General features: G+C 49.7%; 1 protein-coding gene across 1 annotated transcript in view; it reads left to right on the top strand.

Moving 5' to 3' along the window:
- Positions 1-18,011, top strand: part of GOSR1 (golgi SNAP receptor complex member 1) — a 45,313-nt gene extending 27,302 nt beyond the window's left edge. The window contains exons 7-9 of the mRNA XM_077311551.1: positions 5,578-5,607; positions 12,930-13,012; positions 16,046-18,011. Coding sequence (XP_077167666.1) covers positions 5,578-5,607; positions 12,930-13,012; positions 16,046-16,170 — 238 coding nt within the window. The 3' untranslated portion in view covers positions 16,171-18,011. The remainder of the gene's footprint in view (positions 1-5,577; positions 5,608-12,929; positions 13,013-16,045) is intronic.
- The last annotated feature ends 3,361 nt before the right edge of the window (positions 18,012-21,372 follow it).

Below are 21,372 nucleotides of genomic sequence, written 5' to 3' on the forward strand. Positions count from 1 at the left end.
TTTGTTCTAGAAAATCTTGGTCAAAATTCACATTGGACAAATGCCTTACCAGCTCAGAAGTTTTGATCATCTTGTTGTTGAAGCAAGTGAGGATTTCCAAACCCAGTCTCCTAAAATAATTTTTATCCTAATTATTCAGCAACCAGGGATCTGCAATTTGCGACTTGGTTTTCCGTCCAACTAGTATTTGTGGTTAATCTTAGAAGAATTGCTGGGGGGGTAGTACCGTGCTACTTAGGAGTCTCAAAGCGACTTACAATCACCTTCCCTTCCTTTCCTCCCAACAGACACCTTGTGAGGTTGGTGGGGCTCAGAGAGAATCAGGACTGGCCCAAGGTCACCTGCCTGGCTACATGTGCAGAAGGAGCAGGGAATCAAACCTGGTTCTCCAGATTAGAGGCCACCACTCTTAACCACAACACCCCACTGGCTCTCCCAGCTCAGCACCTCCTACTCCATAGTTACTCAGACTTGAATTGGGTTACCCTATTTCAAAAAAATGTAATTGACCTGGGAAAGATGCAAAAAGTGACAGCCCCATGGTCAAGGGGTTTGGACATCTTTTGTACAAGGAAAGGCTAATAAAGAGTGTAGGGCTTTTTGGGTTAGAAAAAGTATGATTGAAAGGCTGCATAGAGCTCTGCTTGCTTATTTATTTATTTGTTTGTTTGCTTATTTATTTATTTATTCATTTGGATTTTTATACCGCCCATTCTTTACAGCTCTGGGCGGTTTACATGGAACATTATGTAATTTTACATGGAACATTATAATAATCTATAACATACAAGTTTCAATACAACATCACAACAACCAAGTAACAATTTATAACACAACATATATAACAACAACAGTGGGGAGATCAAATTTGTTCAGTCATGGAAGGGCGTCTGGGGGGGGCAGCAGATGTTCTCAGTCGGTCGGCCTCAAGCGAATGCCTGGTGGAGGAGCTCCCTTTTGCAGGTCCTGCGGAACTGTGGAAGTTTGGGCAGAGCTCTGATCTCTTCAGGGATCTCGTTCCACCAGGTGGGGGCCGGGATTGAAAAGGCTCTGGCCCTTGTTGAGGTCCACCGTGCTTCTTGGAGAAAGTGGATAGAGATCCCCCCCCCTTTCCCCAACTTGATATCCAGTGCAATCAAGTGGCAGTAGGCACTAGGTGGACAGGAGAGCAAAATTATATTCATAGAATAGTTAACTGATGAAATTCACTGGCACAGGATGTTGTGATGTCTCCTACCTGGGGGAGTCATAAGATGCAGTTGGACAGTTTCATTAGGGGAGGCTTATCAAGAGCCATTAACCTTGCTAAATAAACAGACTCCGCAGAGGCATCAGCTCAGCCAGTGCAGGACGCTCAACCTTCAGTTTGGGTATCACAGTTCCCGTTTCTTAATTCAACAAGGAGGCAACTCTTGATTTGTAGGTGTATCTTAAGTGTCGTTAAGTCGCTCCTGGCTTACAGTGACCCTGAGGACACGAATAGAAAAGAGCAAAGGTCCAATAGAGTCTTAAAGACTAACACAATTTGTGGCAGGAGATGAACTTTCGTGAGACACTGCTTACTTCTTCAGATACTTTCTGAAGAAGTGAGCAGTGACTCATGGAAGGTCCTCCCTAATTAGTCTTTAAGGTGCTACGAACCCCTTGCTCCTTTCTGCTGCTACGGGCAGGCTAACATCCTACCATTAACAGTCTTGTTTTGGTCTGGCAAACTGAGGACCATAGATTGAGTCTCTCCATCTCCTGTTGGGCTTTCCTCTTTTCCCTCTGCCTTTGACTTCTCCTAGCATTGTTGTCTTTTCCAGGGACTCTTCTCTTCTCATAATGTAGCTTTTCTCAACTAACCTTCGACAAACCCCTGAAATATACTTCTGGCTTCAAGAAACCCCCAAAGTGATGATGCAGTCGTTGGGATATGCACAGAATATGGTTGCACAGAATATGGTTGGGAAGTGTAACTGTGTACAAGTCCACCTGAGGACCCTCCCCTTCCCACCCCCTCCAGACCCATCATTTGCGATTTTGGGAAGGGGAGGTGGTTCAGCGACCATATATGGTCCTTGTTGTTGTTAGGTGCAAAGTCGTGTCCGACCCATCGTGACCCCATGGACAATGATCCTCCAGGCCTTCCTGTCCTCTACCATTCCCCGGAGTCCATTTAAGTTTGCACCGACTGCTTCAGTGACTCCATCCAGCCACCTCATTCTCTGTCGTCCCCTTCTTCTTTTGCCCTCAATTGCTCCCAGCATAAGGCTCTTCTCCAGGGAGTCCTTCCTTCTCATGAGGTGGCCACAGTAGGTCCTATCCTATATGGTCCTATCATCCGATAAACGTTTAACACATTTAAAATGTTAAAAAAAAAAAAGAATCAACTCCCGCCCATTTGGGAAACCCTTCCAGGGCCATCAAGGTTTCATGAACCCTTGGTTGAGAAAGCCTGTCATAATGTGACCGAAGTGTAATAACCTAAATGTAGTCATTTTAGCTTCTGGGAGGATTAGCATTTTAAAGTCTGTTTCCAGCCATGTATTCCCCACCACCACCTCAAAATGGCCAGCTGCAGTGGAGCTCCTTGGATGTTAAATCTCCCACTCCGGCTGTAATACCGAGCCTCTTCCACTGGACGCTTTCTGGAATCTTATCTCTTGATTAAATAATGAAATCTGACTAAAAGGCATCTTCAGAGACAATCAACATACTCTCGCTCTCGCCAAACAAGTAGAACAGGGCTCTGCATCCCTGCGAGAAAGCCTTTGCGACTAGATAAATCTGCAAGAAAGGACTAAAGACACACATGGTTCCTCTGACCACATTTGACTGCCTTGCAACAGGTACAGCTGCTCTAGTCATGTGCCATGCTCCTTTAACTGTCCTGCACCGCTATTGAGGGCACCTCTGGGGCTTACATGAGGCATCCCTGGGGTTTGCCTTGTTCCCAGCCAGTGGCAGGAGAGATTTGCACTGAGGGGGTAACTACAGAATACCTTGAGCCATCCCCAGCCGCCTCATTCATGCTGAAGGGGGGAAAGGGCATTTGCAAGTAGGTCCACAGGAGTTATTCATTCTTAGGCTTCTTATTAGCCTGCTGTCTAATTCTGCTGTGCTGTTTATTTCCGGCGCACCAGCAGCCTGAACAGAGAAAGAACCTTCCCTTTTCAAATTTCTGCCTGCATCATTGCCTGAGAGCAGTCCAGAGTCCTCTTAGGTTTCTCCTGACTCAAGTTTCCCTTCTTGGTCTTTTTCAAATTTCTGCTGGTTGCCAGAAAAGAAAAGCCATCTCATTCTCTTGCTTCCTTAAGTGCCTGAGTTTCCCATTTTCCCTCTTTCCGTCTTTCAGCTTAGGAAAGAATCAAAAACAGTTCCAAATCCAGTTAGCATCCCGCCCACCCCCGTTCCCCAATCTAACTATCAACAGGCAGCCCTGGCTTTAGGTGTTGAGTGAAGATGTTTTGGGGGGATCTCTAGCTTTTCGCCAGTTCTCATGGCTGGGGCACTCTTCAGTCCCCCAAAAAAGTTAGGGGCAAGGCAGGAAGCGCACCTCCCCACCTTCACCAGGATAAAGCTTGACATCTTGCCCATGGCCAGGAATCTGGGGGTGATTTTGGATGCTTCCCTGTCAGTGGAGGCACAGGTCACAGCACAGCTAATAGTGCTCTACGTTCCCTTGGACTGTCGGCCAAAATGATCCATGCGGTGGTCACCTCCAGGCTGGACTTCTGTAACTCACTCTATGCAGGCCTACGCTTGTCCCTGACCCAGAAACTCCAGCTGGCACAGAATGTAGCTGCTAGAGTCCTCACTGGTAGACCTTGGAGGGCCCATATCCAGCTGGTACTGAGGCCAGCTGCACTGGTTGCTGTCAGCTTTCTGTAGGGCCTGTAAGACAGAGCTCTTCCGCCAAGTTTTTGTTTGGGGCCGGTTTCTTGAGGTCACTGAGTCCCCCTCAGGCCCTGTTGGGTGATGTTTGTGTGATTTGTTGTGTGATGTTTGTTTCTGGAGGGATGGCCCCGATCGCCAGCTGCGGCAGCTCAGGGTGGCCCAGTCCTGCTGCTTGTTGTGTGTTGAGTGTATTTGGTAAAATGTTAGGTCATGTTGTGTGTTGGGAGAGGGATCCCAGTTGGATTGGTTGGATGTAGTTCATTTCATTTAGATATACATAGGTTGTCTTGGTCACTGAGTGATTTTTGATTAAGCAGATGAATTAATTGGGGAATCAATGTGGGCATGAATTGATTAAGGGTAGTCACTTGGGCTAAAAAGGAGCAATCAGTTTGGGTTAGACTGGAGAGGGAGGTAGGCCAGAGTAGCCAAGTGTGTGTGTAGCAAGTTCCAGGTCTTCACAGGCCTGAGTCAGTTCCCAAAGGTACATTCAGGTGGTTTATCCCCCTTAGTTCTCTGGGAGGGAGAGCAATAGGTCTGTACCCTCGAGGCACAAAAATTGTAAGCAGAATGCAATGGTAAACGCAGGGAGGGATCACAGGGGCAAGGATCAGGAACATAAAGCACAGAGTTACCCTGTTGCCCATGCAGTTCAGTTCACATCAAGTATTCTTCTGTACTCTTCTGTACCGTTTTGCAATATTTAAATGAGGTGTCAAACACAGTTTGTTTTCTGGGCTTCTGCAATTGGGCAAAGGGAGTGTCACCATCTGCTCTAAGGAAGCACATGAAGGGGAGAAACATGTAAAGGTATTGCTCCCTTGGGACCATTCCCAAGGCATGTAGTTGTGTGAGTTTGGGAACAAGCCTTCAAAAGGGCACGTCCTTGCTTTGTAAATCATGGACAGAATCCTTCCCTGCTCTCAGGAACTGCACTGTGGATCTTCAGGCTCTAATGGGTGGGGTGAGAGCTGCTCCTACATTTAGGAAGAGGGCAGTTGTGGCTTCCATGAGTCCTTCACTGCTGTGACGGTTACATCTGCAGTTGGGTTTCCCTGTCTGGGTTAAACTAGCAAGCAGCCAGTGCTGCTATAGGAGGATGGGAGAGGCCGATTGTAGTAAAGTGGGACCCAAGTCAGAAGGAACTGTAGGGGCTGCTTGGTAGGAGGGTGTGTTGGTGCAGAAAGGAGGGCTAGGAAGGGCGGGTGGCCAGTCTGGAGAACACATAGGAAAGCTGGGAAGGTTCAGCACTTGGAAGGCCATTTAGCCAACGGATGGATGGATGGACGGACGGACGGACGGACGGGCGGGCGGGCGGGCGGGCGGGCGGGCGGACGGACGAACGAACGAACGAACAAATGAATGAATGAATGAATGAATGAATGAATGAATGAATGGTTGGTCAGTTGTTCGGTCAGTGGGAGTCAGTAGTCCAACAGAGTAGATAGGATGGTGTTGAAACCCAGAAGGATAACAGAAATGTATCTGCCTTGAGAGACCCACAGCCCCCATATCAGATCTCGGCCACTTTTGATACTAGCCACGTGCTGTCAGTGCACCCTTCCTGCAAGCAGCAGGTTCAGTGGGTTCTGAGAAGGAAATTAGTGTGATGCACCAATTCATGAATCGATAGCAGTTCCCAGGCCCACTTTGAACTCTGTGTTTCTCACCCAAGTTTTTCTTTTTTCTTGCTTTCAGCTCTGACCGGCTGATAGAAGAGACAATAAGGTAGGACCTGCCTTTCCCCATGTGTTACTAACATGTCTGTTTTATAGCTCATGCACACAGATTCAACACTTTCTCTCTCTGCCCTGGACTGAGGGAGACCTCTTGGTAGGAGGGTGTGTTGGTGGAGAAATAAGATGCTCCATCCATAGCGTAGCATCTCTCTTATGGCACAGGAAGAGAATCTCTCCCCCTTGCCTTCTCCTCTGCTCCAACATTGTTCACTTTTTCCTAACGTGTAGTGTAGTATAGTGTATCACCTATAATTATTTTATTTTAAAATTTCCTTTGGGCCTGAAGTGCAGTTAATGGATTAATAAGCAGGTGGCATCTGTTGTTTAGTTTAGTTTATTAGATTTTTAGACCACTCTCCCAGCAAGCTGGCTCAGGGCGGTGTACAAAAATAATTGCAACAGATAAAATTCCATTTAAAATTAATGTAAGTGGCAGGTTAAAACAAGTTAGTGACGATACTACCATAAAATGTCTGTTGTGGCTGTTTAATTCTCCCAGAAATTCAGGATGATTTGGGAGTGGACTAAAATGGAAATAAATGGGCCAGTAAGTGAAAAGATGAGTGGGTGGGGCCATGAATAGGTAGGTAGGTAGATGTTAGCTTTGGCCCCAACCAAAAGCCTGGTAGAAGAGCTCTGTCTGGCAGACCCTGTGGAATAGTGCCAACACCAGCAGGGCCCTGTTGTGTTCCCGGAGCTTATTCCCCCAGGTAGGTGTCCTGGCCTTGGTTGACGGCACACTTACTTCCTTGGGGCCAAGGACTACAGAATGCTCTTTGGAAGGGTATAGATATAGAGGTGGTCTCTTAGTTGTGTGGGGGGCAAAGGCAGAAGAGTGGGGACTGGGACATCTCTGCATTCCTTCCAGGTCCTCAGTCTTTGGGCTGCAGGCTGTCTCTGGCAGGCTTGTCTCTGCTGTTTTTATTCCCTGATGCGCCTCTCCCGGCAGCAGCAGAGCAGGCAGCTGGTATACAGCATAGTTTAAACAAAACACCCTTGAGTAATGGGTGCCTGTTTTTGTGTGTTCTCTCTCTCTCTCTCTGTCCCCCCCCCCCATCTTCCCTCCACCTCCCTCTTCTTCTCTGTAATTACAAACATTTGGGTATGCAGTTAATTGGGAGTTGCATTGCTCCTGCTGCCTTGGGGAATATACCTCTGAGAAAATCACCAGCCTCTTAATGAGTCACCCAGTTGGGGCACGTGGGGGTTCTGCAGGGCTCGAGCTGTGCCCAGTCACAGAGGGCTCAGCCGCTTTCCCAACAGAGCTTTTCCTAAGATCCTCAACGACGCCTTCTAGGAGGTTTTTCTCCAAGTGCCAGAGCGGCCTGCTAGCCAGCCTTGGGCCATGAAGACCTGAATAAAGAATCCAATTCGGGGAAGCCCCCAGAACAGCCTTCTGCCAGCCGGTCACCTGTCTGCCTAACCCGCCTACTGAGAGAGTGTCTCCCCCCGGGTGTCACATTTGGAGCTGGGCAGGAAATTGAGCCCTGTGGAAGGGCTTTTGGCATCTCTGAAATACAGGGCAATGATGGGAGAATTCCCCATGAGGAAAGTGCCAGGTTTAGCAGGGACAGGACCCCTGTATGTCCCTCTGCACAACCTGGACATGTAGCAGAAGCTCTTCCCGCAGTAGGGAAAGTGGTGGGGGATTATCTCTAGTCTGATACTAACCTCCAGAGGAGCTCTAGCTACCTCCAGTTGAATGGCACCGTAGTTGATTGCTGCCATGGCCAGCCATCTGCGGGCCTTGCTTCCTCATGCCAGGGTGCAAGAACAACGGAGGGCAGTTGATTTTAAGGGTTGTGGAAGCAGGCACGAGGACCTCCAACATCCTGTCTGTGCAAATCCATTGCCGTCTGTGCAGGGCCTCCAGAATCCTGAAGAGGTTTCTGCAGGCTGAGATTTCCTCCTAACTGGGAAAGCATCGGCTACTCATCTGGAACAGACCCAGAATTCTCGCTTTCAACCCATTTAGCAGTCTGCTTTTCATCCATTTATTTACTTATTTTCTTTATGCTATGCCTTCCTCGCTAATGTGACTTATGTCGTTGTAAATGTCTACATTCCCCCCACACACACACCGACAACCAGTTCCTCTGGAGGGCCAACAAGAGGGCACAGAGGCCAAGGTCTTCATAAGAACTTAAGAAGAGCCCTGCTGGATAAGACCAGTGGTTCACCTTGTCCATCATCCTGTCTCATGCAGTGGACAACCAGTTCCTCTGGAGTGCAACAAGACAGCATAGAGGCCAAGGTCTTCATAAGAACTTAAGAAGAGCCCTGCTGGATGAGACCAGTGGTCCACCTAGTCTTAGATCCTGTCTCTCACAGTGGCCAAACTGTTCCTCTGGAAGGCCATCAGAAAGCATAGGCCTTCATAAAAACATAAGAAGAGCTCTGCTGGATCAGACCAGGGGTCCATCTAGTCCACCATCCTGTCTCACACAGGACCAGGGCACAGTTACATAATTCTACTGGAGTTGCCCTCCTGACAGATTCTTAGGCTGGCCTGACCTATCAGATCTCAGAAGCTAAGCAAGGTCAGCCTTGGTTAGTACTTGGATGGGAGACCACCAAGGAAGTCCAGGGTTGCCACACAGAGCTTAGCAATGGCAAACCGCCTCTGTCCCTCTCTTACCTTGAAAACCCCACACCCTGCCATGATTTGGCTGCAACTTGTTTGCCCTTCCCACCACTGCACATCAGCTTGTTACAATCCAAAGAACAGTTCAGCCAATTGACGTGCAGCAGAAGCCCTTTTTTGTAGGCAAGACGGTGGTGGTTGTTATTGCAGGGTCCGGGGAAAAGATATTCTTCCTTGTCCCCCACATCTCTCCTCTGGGCATTTGTTAGAAAAGCTCCTCTCCTTAACAGTGTGCCAATTCTGAAAGGGAAAAGAAAATCTCTTGGAGCGGGATGAGCTGTTTCTCTTGGAAGCACAGCTTTCCCCCCCCACACACACACACACAGACAACACCTTGTTTGTCACCCTGCCTCCACTAAAGCAGCTTTCCTTGAAATGAAGTCAAACCAAAGGAAGGTTCTGCTCCATGCGCCACTTCAATGATGCAGCACTTCCAGTGTCTCCCTGTTTCCTCTCTGGCTCCTTCAGAGCTTTCCAGCGGGGAAATGGGGAGAAGGTTCAGGCAAAGCCGTCTGTCATTTGCTTGCGCTTTGTTTTTATGGGTGTCCTGGGAGGGGGAAATGTAGGGTTTTTCTTAGCCCGTCAGGCTGCATTAAGCCAGACAATCCCAACAGGCAGAGAAGGAAATGGAGTGTGCAGCTGCTTTCAGAAGGCTCAGCTGGCAAACTTGTCCTGTGCATCTAACTGAAGCTCTTGCACCCAACACAAGTGTGCACATGTGAGGGTAGAAGCTGGGGCAGGGGAGAGGGAAATGCGCCCCCACCCTTCCTAGAAAATCCACGGTCTGTTGATCTCTTCAGACTTGTGTTAAGCTGGCAAGCTGGGTTTGATTCCCCATTCCTCCACATGCAGTCGTCTGGGTGACCTTGGGCTAGTCACAGTCCTGATAGTACTGTGCTCAGAGCAGTTCTGTCCAGGGTCTCTCAGCCTCACCTACATCACAGGGTGCCTGTTATGGGGAGAGGAAGGGAAGGCGATTCTAAGCCGCTTTGAGACTCCTTCTGGTAGTAAAAGGTGGGATATAGAAGCAAACTCTTCTTCTTCTAACATGATTTGCTCTTTGGAGCAGGAAGCAGCAGCAGGACGAAGCAGGAGTTGAGATTTGGGGGTAGGGGAGAGAATACCACCAAACCTCCCCCCCCTCCCTAAGAGAGAGAAAGTGGCCTAAAATTCAGGAAACCAAAGAGCTACTTTGAAGCACCTAAGAAGACTTTGTGTATGTGTGTGTGATGGGGAGGAGTTAGTTAATTTTCCTCAAATAGCATGACCACAGTTTCAAACACACACTCCCCACTTTTTGGCTGGCCCAGTTTTGTGCTTTGTGTCCTGGCACAGTAATGGTTTTAAACTCCACCTCCTATGTAGCAGGGACAATTTCCACAGTCAGAGTAGTTCAGCGGTGGAATGGGCTGCTGGAGGAGGTGGGGAGCTCCCCCTCACTGGCTGTCCTCAAGCAGCAGCTGGACAGAGACTTCTCCTTGATGCTCGAGGCTGATCCTGCACTGAGCAGAGGGTGGGACTAGATGGCCTGTGCGGCCCAACTCTAGGATTCTGTCTCCAAAGGAGGGCAAAAAATGTGGGTTCTCGTGTGGTACCAAGAAGCACAATGTGTGTGATGAATCTCCACGCAGATATGCACACAGAGGAGGAAGGGTTTCTCCTTCTAGGCTGACTGAGGCAGCTTGGCCTCCAGCCCTTTCTCGTAATTCTGGGATCAAGCCCAGGGGCCATTCCCACTGCTCCCCACTGGCACAGGCCTGCTTCCCCATGGGCCTTGGAGGCACATAGACCAGGCAGAGTGGGGCTGCTCTCCATAGGGGGCCAGCCCATCACTTGCAGCTTTTCTGTACGTGGGCATGGTGAGTTGCTTTCCAAACACACCTTGGGTTTGGGAGGCCGCTTGCTCCATGCTTAAGTTGCAGTTGACGGAACACACGTGCAAAGGCTTCGGTCCATTCAGATCTCGATCTCTGCCTCCTTCTGCCCTTTGCCTGTTCCTGCAGGAAGCCGGGGCCAAATTAAGTACTGCACAAATCGTAACTTTGCAGCACCCCCACCTTTTCCCTCTCACCTCCTCCTCCTCCTGTCCCCTGCTGCTCCACAGGGGAGGCTGCAGGCTTCACACTGCTGGCCTGAGTAACTCGAGGAAGATTTTTAATTGGCTTTTTTCGGGAGAGGCTTTGCATTCGAGCTTTTATTCCCTCCTTAATGGGCTTTGTTTGTTTGTTTGTTTGCTCTGAGAAATGCAAGCGAGAGCATCTGGCAGCGTTTTGTTCACTGCAGCTTAGAGCAGCAATTGTGGCCTTTGCAGGGAACAAGCCTGAGAGGTATTTAATGTCCCTGCTTGGCGGAGGGCCCTGCCGCCCGCCCAGTTGGAGGCATTGCAAAAGTGCTGGGGCTGGGTGTCGCTTATGTCATTCTGATCTCTCTGCCAATGTGAAGGGACTTTGGTCATTTGGGAAATGATGGCCATGAGAATTTGGGGATGGGAGAGAGAGAACTGCTGTTTGGGAGCCAGTGTGGCATAGTGTGTGGCTGGGTGGAGTCACTGAAGCAGTAGGCGCAAACTTAAATGGACTTCGAGGAATGGTAAAGGACAGGAAGGCCTGGAGGAGCATTGTCCATGGGGTCACGTGGCATAGTAGTTAAGAGCAGCACCCTCCAGAGAACTGGGCTTGATTTCCCACTCTTCTACATGCAGCCATCTGGGCCAGTCAGAATTCTCCCAGACCTGTTTTCACAGAGCAGTTATTTTAGAGCTCTCTCAACTTCACCTACCTCCCAGGGTGTCTGTTGGGTGGAGAGGAAGGGGAAAGGCGCTTTGGGACTCTTCTGGGTAGTGAAAAGCGGGGTATAAGAACAGCTCTTTTTCTTTTCTCCATTAGATTAAAAAACTCAGGGAAACTGCTGAGTCCTAGTCATGAATGATGCCCCTGCTGGTTCAAAGCTCACTCGGCCAGGAGACCACAAGGATGCCGCTATTTCCCCCTTCTCGATATCATTCCCCATCGCCAATATAGAAGAAGAAGAAGAGTTGGTTTTTATATGCTACTTTTCTCTACCCAGAGGAGTCTCAAAGCGGCTTACGTTTGCTTTCCCTTTCCTCTCCCCTGTGAGGCTGAGAGAGCCCTGGTATTACTGCTCGGTCAAAACAGGGCTGTGACTGGTCCAAGGTCACCCAGCTGGCTGTATGTGGGAGGAGCGGGGAATCCAGCCTGGCTCAACAGATCAGAAGCCGCTGCTCTTAAACCACGACATCCAGCTGGCTCTCTTATAAGGATAAGATCGTTCCGTTCACTCAGAGAAAGTTATGCTGAGTGCTTTGCACACTCGGGATGTGTCCCAGAATTGCCTAATACTGTTTCTATTGATTCATCAGAATCAAGCAGTGTTTTTTTTTTTTTTTCCTTCTGGGCTGTACCGTTTCCCAGGATGGGGGGGGGGGGGATGGCTTTGTGTGTGATTAACGCTTTCTCATCTGGGAGACTACTGATAGGAAACTGGCTTGAAATGCATCCCTCCCCTTGGTGTGCTGCTTCTTGTACAGGCAGGGAGTTGGCTGCCTGGGAGGAGAGAAATGTTGAGACCAGGGCTCCCCCCCCCCACACACACCGGACTGAACTGGTATCGACCCAGGAGAAATAAGCCTTGTGATTCTTCCTTCCGTGGACATATCACCCGAGCAATTCGTCTTTCCCCTGAATATTTGGATCAGTCATTTCTAACCTTTACCCAGGGAGCAATGAAAATATGGAATCGCTGACAGAGGATGTAGTAATAGCTGCAGAAATAAGAAGTTTTAAAGGGGGAATTAGATTAATGGGGGATAAGTGTCAATGGCTACTAGCCAGGGTGATTAAGGGAATGGAGGGGAGCAAGTCTTGGAATCCCAGAGCTAGAAGGCAACATTGGGGGAAGGCCATGGCCTCTATGCCTTGTTTCTGGCCCTGTAGAGCAGGGGTAATCTACCTGTGGTCCTCCAGATGTCCACGGACTACAATTCTCATGAGCCCCTGCCAGCGTTTGCTGGCAGGGGCTCATGGGAATTGCAGTCCATGGACATCTGGAGGACCACAGGTTGACTATCCCTGCTGTAGAGGAATTGATTGGCCACTGTGAGAGACAGGATGCTGGATGAGATGGTCCGATCTAGCAGAGCTCCTCTTATGTGCTTATGAAGGCTTGGCCTCTGTGCCCTGTTGTTGGCCTCGCCCCCAGAGGAACTGGTTGGCCACTGCATGGGACAGGATGCTGGACTAGGTGTTTCTTATGTATCCACCAAATTAATACCTGGGTAGGAGCATACAGGAGATGAGCTTTAGGCCAAGCCACAAGGTCAGAACCAGCACCTTTAATTGCACTGCAGAGTGGATTGGTACCCAATGTCATTGCTGTAATATCAAAACCACCCACCGGCAGTCTCACTGACACTTTCTGTTGGGAAAGAGGAGTAGGCCCTGGTGTAAGCCATCGTTTGGGAAGGAAAGGAGGCTAAACTACAATTCCCAGGATCCTTTGGAGGGCACCATAATGGCAAGAATGGTAGAAGAGCTCATAGTGCAGATGTGTCCATGGGCCGCATCCTCTTGCTGTTCTCATGGCTTCATTTTGGGGGCTTCTTCTGGGTACCGGTCTAACAAATCTCCTCTCCCTTGTTTGCTCCCCAGCATCGCCATGGCAACGAAAGAAAACATGACCTCACAGCGAGGGATGCTGAAGTCCATCCAAAGCAAAATGAACACCTTGGCCAGTATCCTTTCTGAAGCCTGGTTCTGCCAGGGCCCTCCTCACCCCAGCGTATACATCTGTACATTCCTGTCTTATTGTTTGTTGGTGCTAATGGAAGAAACGTGGCTTTGGATGCAGAGTCCTTCGGGCCTGCAGGCAAGTGCAAGGAAAACAGCATTTCTGGTCCCCAACATTGGCCACCAAACACTACTGGCTGTGGGTCTCTGAGGAACCAGACTTCTTCTTCTTCTCCCCCTGTCCAGATAGCGCATGGCTCCCGACTTGTCTCTTGGCAAAAAGAGTCACTGGTGGCACAGCCTCCTTTTGCACAGAAGCCAAGAGAAACGGCCCTGTCCCCAGAGCAATTTCATGCTAGGCATAGCCTGGCGTCGCCAGTAATTGCTGCCTAATTAGACCCATGTGGGGAGCCTTCGGCATGGCTGTGTTTGTTTTGAAGACACGTGTCCTGTCTTTCAGCCGGATGCTCTTCAAGGCCCCACTTTGTCTTCTGGTGAAGCATCTCAGATTCTTGGGACAGGCTGGCGGGAGAGGGAAGAGGCAGGGGGGGAGGGAATCTGGTTCTCATCTCATCAGCCCCGGCTTGCCCTGCCACAAGTCCACTTTCTGAGGACAGAGACCGCACTGGGTAAGTTGTTCTGTAGCTAGGAAGTCCTTGAACTTCGGCCCAGAGTGGAGTTTTGGAGAAACAAAACTGAACAAAAGGAGGTGAGGGGGAGGAGAGCTTGTTTTAATAGCGCACAAGTGAGCGCCAGTCTCATGGGATTTGCAGTGAAAAACACCGTTCAGGTCTGTAGCAGGTTCCTGAGTCGGTTGTTCCCTTTGTGTGGCTGTGTGGCATTTAAGAGACAAAGATTCCAGGGGGTGGGGAGTGTTAAAGCTGGAATCAAGGTTCAGTTGGCTTTCCCAAAAGCATTTTGCCTGAGAAGCTGCCTTAAGATGTGAGGCTCAGTAGAAATGCTCGTAGGTCCAATTGCTAAGCTCACACGTGCTGGAGGATGGCATGGTGGAAAAGACTGTGCCTCTTCAGAGTGCAGGTGGTGGGTTCCAGCTCCTTGCATGTGCATAAAGAAGTTCATGCAGATTTAGTAGACGAAGGAGGAAGATTCTGTCTCTTCTTTCTTTGCTGTGCTAGTAATCCTCTTGCAGGGGTGAGTTAAAGGGGTGGCATTTCAGAATGCACTCTACCTCCTGCTCTTAGAAGTGGCCTAGTCTTCATCTTCAAAGAGAGCCAGCATGGTGTAGTGGTTAAAGAGCAGTAATCTCTGATCTGGAGAACCAGCTTTGATTGCCCACTCCACCACGTGCAGCCAGCTGGGAGACCTTGGACCAGTCCCAGTTCTCTTAGAGCTGTTTTCACAGAGCAGTTCTCTCAGAGCTCTCTCAGCCCCACCTACCATACATGGTGTCTGTTGTGAGGAAAAGGGAAAAGTGCCTGTAAGCCGCTTTGAGGCCTCTTTCAGGTAGTGAAAAGTGGGATATAACAAAACAAGGTCTTCTCTTCTTCAATCCCATTCCCCGGGATATGTGCACCTGGCTGAGCAAGTGAGAATTAGCCCTGCCTGTTTGTGGCGGGTAACCTTCTAGATCAGGAGTAGCCAAAGTGTGGCTCTCCAGATGTTTACGGACTACCATTACCATGGGCCTCTGCCACTACATGATGGCAGAGGCTCATGATAATTGTAGTCCGTGGACATCTGGAAGATCACAGTTTGGCCACCCCTGATCTAGATGGTCTCTGTTTCTCCATCACGTCACACAGAGACGAACACCACCACCGCTCTCATTTCCAGCATGAATGAGCAAATTTTCCCTTCCTTATAAATCCCCCTGTGGGACTTTATGCATCCTGGACCACATGGACCTCCAGGTCTGCCTTTGTCTCCTTGGGCCACTTGCTTCACTGTAGCTTGACATGTACATGTTGCAGCTGCTGTTCCTCTAGCCGAAGGCTGCCCCTGTCCCTTTCAAGGGTCCATATTTTGTGCCTGTTTTGCCTCATCTCTCTCCAGTGTTGAGGGGTGTGTACATGGCTTCCCTCCTCCCTGCTGCTATATAAACCCAAGAAAAGTGTTTGATTAGAGTAATTTTATTCTAGAGATACACAAGTGATGAACCATACATTCCATGGTGATTCTTCCCACCCCCCACCCCGTTCTAGTGAGTGGTGAAAACACTAAGAATCTTGCAAGAGTCTTGGAAATAGGGGGGGGGGAATAGGGGGCAGGCACGCATCCACTCTCCAACGGAGGATTCTCCACCACCCTCTGAGACAGCATTCCTTTACAGCTGCACACACCTGTCTGACAGTTGGAGGCCTGGGGGCAGGAGAGCCAGCATGGTTAGAGCAGCCTTTCTCAACTTTTTTAATGTTGAGGAACCCCAGAAGTGGTGTGATCGTGTCAAATATGGCAGGAAGCATAGCTGTGTACATGCCCACCTGGAGCCCTTCCCCTTCCCACTTACCCCCAGGCCCATCATTAGCCATATATAGTCATAAAAGGTAAAGATATCTCCTGTGCAAACACCGGGTCATGTCTGACCCTTGGGGTGACGCCCTCCAGCGTTTTCATGACAGACTCAATACGGGGTGGTTTGCCAGTGCCTTCCCCAGTCATTACCGTTTATCCCCCAGCAAGCAAGCTGGGTACTCATTTTACCGACCTCGGAAGGATGGAAGGCTGAGTCAACCTTGAGCCAGCTGCTGGGATCAAACTCCCAACCTCATGGGCAGACAGCTTCAGACAGCATGTCGCTGCCTTACCACCCTGCGCCACAAGAGGCTCATTATATAGTCATACCACCCCATAAATGTTTAACAAATTTAGAAAATATATTAAAAAATTAATTAACTCCCACCCCTTCAGGAAAGCCTCCCAGGGCCATTACGAAACCCTGGCTGAGAAAGCCTAGCTTAGAGTCTCGTCTGCCCCCAGGTTCGAATCCCCCCACTCCATCTCCACTGGGGAGGGCAACGGGGGCCAGATGTTCGAAACGCTGCGTGGTGAGATTGACCTTAACCCCGCCCTCCCCAAAGACCGCTTTCCGGCCGTGAACAGCCTGATCCAGCGGATCAACCTTCGCAAGCGGCGAGACTCGCTCATCCTGGGCGGCGTCATCGGCATTTGCACCATCTTGCTGCTGCTGTACGCATTCCATTGACGGACGCTTTCCGTAGAGACTTCTGCATCTGGGCTCTGCATCCTGGCCCGGGAGGCACGAACTGGCAAAGACCATGGGGTGGCTCCCTCCCTGGCTCGGCCACGGGAGGCGTCCTGCAGCAGGTGCTCTCTCCCTCTCAGATGCTGCTCACCTGTTCTGAATCGGCAGCGTTCGAATTAAAACTTTGCTCTAACATTTCTTCCCTCTACCCTCCCCCCCCCCCGGCCCTTGTGAAAATCTCCGCTCTGTGGTTCAAGGTGAGTGTAAAGTTTAGCAGCATCTCCGCAGCATTCGCAATCCCCGTTGAATTTAAAGGGGAAGGGAATGATCTGCCACCTCCAGAGCAGAAACGTCTGCATACTGTTCTCAAATCCACGTCCAGAAATATTTTGGGACCAAGCCCTTCCTGAAATATTCTATTCGTTCTGGTGGCTTTTAAGCCAACGGTCTGCCCAGTGCAATTAAGACAGCTTATTCGTTCCCTGGGGTGCTGGAAACTTTTATGTTCTTTGGAAGTGCTTCGGATTTCCGCTGCCACCCCAGAATTCCTGAGGGGAACCGGATTGCTTTTGTATGCTGGGCCCAAATTGGAGGGGGATTGTTGGTTGCTTTTATTGGGGAGATCTTCCAAGGAGAGGGTGAGAGTGGAACATAAGACACACACCCCACACTCTTCGGGGCCGTCATGAGAGGTGGTCTCCTTCTGTCAGTCTTGTTTCCACAGCATTGAGCGTGACCAAAGTCTCTCGAATCGTGCTTCGGCTTTGGCCGGCCCATCAGACTTCACGCAAGACCTGACTCGTTTAACAGTTCTGTTTTAATTTAGATGCAAAGCTACTCCTGAGTTTTTATTTTTAAGCGTGAAAACAAATTGCACTGGATAAAGGGAAGGTGGAGGAGATGTGAGCTCAGGCACCTTGAATACGGAAGCCCTCCTGGTGGGGCATGGACCTGCCAATGAAGGTTTCGGGGGTCTCTTTATTTTTAAAGAGCCAAAGACGCCTTTTGCATCTGGCGCTATTCCGGGGAAATCTTCTCAAAGGCTTTCAACATCCCAACGCCCTTCTTGTTGCGTTTATCTGGTAACAGTTACTTTCTAATTTCAGGTGTCTCGTTAACAAGGGAATTGAAACAACTACATGCTTTGTTTTGTGTCTGAATGTGTCTCCCAGTCTCCTAACTGAAGGGGCCTGTTGCCTGACGGGCTGCCAATCCTAACATACACAGTCTCTAAATGAACTTCCTTTTTCCATATGGGGTAGGGGGAGGTTGAAACGGGTGGGCAGTTTCATTGCAGGACCTTCTCTGCCCGTATCTTTCCCCTTCTGGCTGAAAGAGGAGTTGGCCTCCAGCCCTGTGCCCACATGAGGCGTGAAATGAATGGTGGATTGGCACACTTGTCCTGATTCCCACGGATTCTGGAAGTGGCCACTGTACAGATAAGCATCCTCTGATTCCCGATAAATGGATTCATCAGCTGTTGATTCTCGTTGGATTTTGGCTGGCAGTTTTCCACAGCGGGTAAAAGAAATGGTGGGGTTCATCTCTTCTGCTGGCAAAAGGGTCTTTAATCAGTTGATTTTTGGGGGGACTCCTGGTTTGAAATTAAACACTGCTAGCCTTTTAAGAAAAAGAAAAAGCTGACAAGTTGTTAAGGCCGAGATCAGAGCTCCGTGTTTGGAGATGGAGCGAACAATCCCCAAACCCTTTCTTTTCTTGAATTATTCCTAAATTGATTGATGGTTCTGCCCTGCTGACATGGGAAGGGTTTGGTTGCTTCGTGTAGCTGGCAAAGTAATAAGTACTATACTAAATAAATAAAATGCATTTATTTAATCTTAGGATTTGTTCTTTTTTTTTTTCCCTCCCCCGGATGCCAACTGATGATAATTTGCCATGCATCTTAAACTTTTAACAGGTAAAGAAACCACACTAAAAGTTGCTTTGAAAAACCCAGTTGATGGGTCTTAGCCGGAGAGACGATGCTTAAGGAGGTCGAATTCGTGGCTGAAAGGATCGCTCACCTACAAAACACACGCCCCTGCATGTAGAAAGCTAGCACAACAAGCCAGACTAGAGTGTTGATGTAGATTGCTAACTACAGGTAGGAGCATGTGTAAGGGGGGAGGTTAATGTGGGAGAATGATTGAGAAAAAGAATAAAAGTCGTGCTCTGGAAGTGGTGCCAGGTAGCTATCTCTGCAGGGACCATCTTTTCCTCCCCCCCCCCCCATGTGCATTCTTCAGGCAGTGGTGGTAGAAAATGCCCTCAAGTCCCAAGAGACTTACGACAACCCTGTGGGGCTTTCACTGTGAGAGAGTAACAGAGGAGGTTTGCTATTGCTTGCCTCCACATCCCAACTTGGGGGTCTCCCATCCAAACACCCACCGGGGCTGACCCTGCTTGCCTTCCACAACCTGACAAGATCAGGCCAAGCTGGGCTGTTCTTCCAAAGCCCTGACTTCTAGAGGAAGCAGCTGACCCTCCTGCTTTAGCTGACTGCCTCTGTTCCCAGCCCAGTGAGAACTCCACACTGCTCACTTAGCAAAATAGAAAAAAAAAATGGGGGGGGGGGAGAAGCTGAGCCAGGAGCTCTGGGAAGCCCTGCCAAGCGGCTGCCTTCGTGTGCTGGCCAAGAGTCTTTCTCTTCCCGGTGAAGCCGAACTGTTGTGCAGCAAAGCAGCTGCTGAGCTGTGGCCCTCCTCTGAACATTGTCCCTGCTCCCACTTCCCAGGAATTCATTAGCTGGTGTCTGGTGCTGCCCAGAGATCAGTAGCCACCCCTGGGTTCACCCTGCTGCAGAGGTATGTATCTTGCAGGCTCCAATATTGGCACGAGGGCAGCTTTGGAGGCATCTAAGCAATTTATCTGCCTATGCATGAGCCTAGAAGGTTAGTAACTCTTCAGCTCCAGTAAAGATTTCCAGTTAAGTTTCAGAGGGCAGTTGTGTCAGTATGCAGTAGAAGAACTAGTTTCAAGCCCAGTCGCACCTTTAGAGACTAATCAGAAACCAAGTTTTAACTTTCGAAAGGTCATACCCTGTGGCAGAACAAGCCTGCTTCATCCTGTGGACCCTGTTCTACCCTGCTTGGGGTTCCCAACTCCTGGTGTTGTTTCTCTCACTGTCTCTCTCTCGGATAACTCACTACCACTACTGACCTTCATGCAGGATTGCCCACTGAGAGGGTCAGAACTCCCAGCCTCCCTTTTACTGTATTGAGCCCTTGTCCCGCTGCACCATCCTGGTCACATTGGGGCCTGTTTACTGCTGAGTGCACCCTGGAGGAATAGCCGCTTGCCAACCACCTTCTCCTGGGGGTTCCCCTTTGCAATAGCACATCTGAGGTAGTGGATGTCTATGTGGCACAGAGAATCACTACCAGCATCCTGCCTCCAGCTCCCCTCTGCATTTGCCGGCTTTCCCCTGGACCAGAACGAATGCAGAGGTCATTCAGCAACCCCAGAAGTGCCTTTTGCTGGATATCCCCTGCCAAATGTGATGGGGAAACTCCTCCGCCTTGCAGGATTGAAGTACTATTAATAGCACAGAAAGCAGAAGCATTTTTTGCATGAGACAGTGTCCAACCTTTCAGCCCCCTGGAGCTGTCTGGCTGTGCCAGGTGCGCAGTCCAATCAGCATCTTTCCAGAAGGGGGTTCTCAGGTCCCTCACTGTCTTGCACCAATTCCCTCTGATTGGCTGTGGGTTGTGTTTTGCCTCTGTCCAGCTGCTGCTTAAAGGCCGCCAGTGAGAGGGAGCTCCCCGCCTCCTTAGGCAGCCCATCCCACTGCTGAACTTGACTCATAGAATCCTAGAGTTGGAAGGGGCCATGCAGGCCGTCTGGACCAGCCCCCTGCTCAATGCAGGATCATCCTAAAGCTGTCATGAATGTATGAAACTTTCCTCTCCCTGAGCTCTTTGCTGTTTGATCATACAGTGACTGACTTCGCTAGAGCTAGGGAAAGCTAGCTATGTGTGTGTGTGTGTGTGCACACTCTAGGGGCCAAGCCCATTGCATTCAGGAATACAACGGGTGCTAGATTGGGGTGTGTGTGGAAGAACTCCGCAGATGGCATCTCCCTCCCCCCAGGACCTGGAAAGGCTGCAGGCAGCTGTTATGGAACTCACTGGCAGGGATCTGCAGCCTCCAAACCTCAGAGAGAAGTGGAAGGAGGAGGAGGTCGTCAGGAGTGGGGAACGGAAGGCAATTGGCTGGCCACTGGGCAAACAGGCAAGCTGGTTGGAGGAGAAGGCACTCAGAGGCGGGACTGCCGCCCTGAGTGGGTGTTAAGTGCTGAGTGGCACTTAAGCCATGTTTCTGCAATAAGGCAAATTGGACTTTTACTGTGAAATTCCTTCCATTTGGCTAGTAGAACCCTTGGGCACTGGGCCTCTGCTGATCATTCGAAAAATGCATTCAAGGGAGTTCCAGCAACTGCCTGCTGGTTTCCAGTCAATCCACTCTAGCAGCTGAGTCTAATTTCAGGGATAGTTCCCCCCTGTAGTGTGAAGCTTATATTCCATTCTAGAATCAGGTTTTTTTTTAAGTATGCAAAATTGTGGACTGCAACTAATTCTGCAACTGTTAAATTGTACAAATGAAGGAAGTTCTGGGCATGTGTATTTTGCACAATTTATTCTCCTACTGCTGGGGGCTCTTCAGGTGCTTGGAGAGCCATACCACAGGCCTGGGAACACCCCCTGCCAGGGACTTTGGTCTGTGGTGCATGACTTTCCCCTCTCCCTCCTCCTCTGAAATGCCCCCCTGAGAACAGAATTGGGAACATTTAGAGCTCTAAATGGGCTGCAAGATCCAGCCCATTGCGTGAGAGAAAATTATCTACCCCAAGAGGAATGCCTGTTGTATCTTTCTGCCGTCCCCTGGGCTAGCTGTGTCTCTTGGTTGAAAGGAGACAGTAACTCATGCAGAGATAGAACAGACATCTGTTATTCCACTGCCGGCACTGGTAGCAACCGAACGATCCAGTCATAACCCGATGCATCAAAATTATTTACCCACCCGTCAGAGGAGGTTGAAAAGAAGGCCAGAGCTATAAATCATACAGAGATGCTGCGGGCAGCCTCCTTTCCTAATGTACGCTTTGGCCTCATGTGAGCCTTTTGCAGTGATTTAGCGCATTCATTTATCCTGGCACAGCGACAGACTCTAGCCAAGCGCAGTTATTCTTTTTGACCATGCGTG

The sequence above is a fragment of the Paroedura picta genome, chromosome 15 (assembly GCF_049243985.1).
Source record: "Paroedura picta isolate Pp20150507F chromosome 15, Ppicta_v3.0, whole genome shotgun sequence".
Lineage (NCBI taxonomy): Eukaryota > Metazoa > Chordata > Lepidosauria > Squamata > Gekkonidae > Paroedura > Paroedura picta.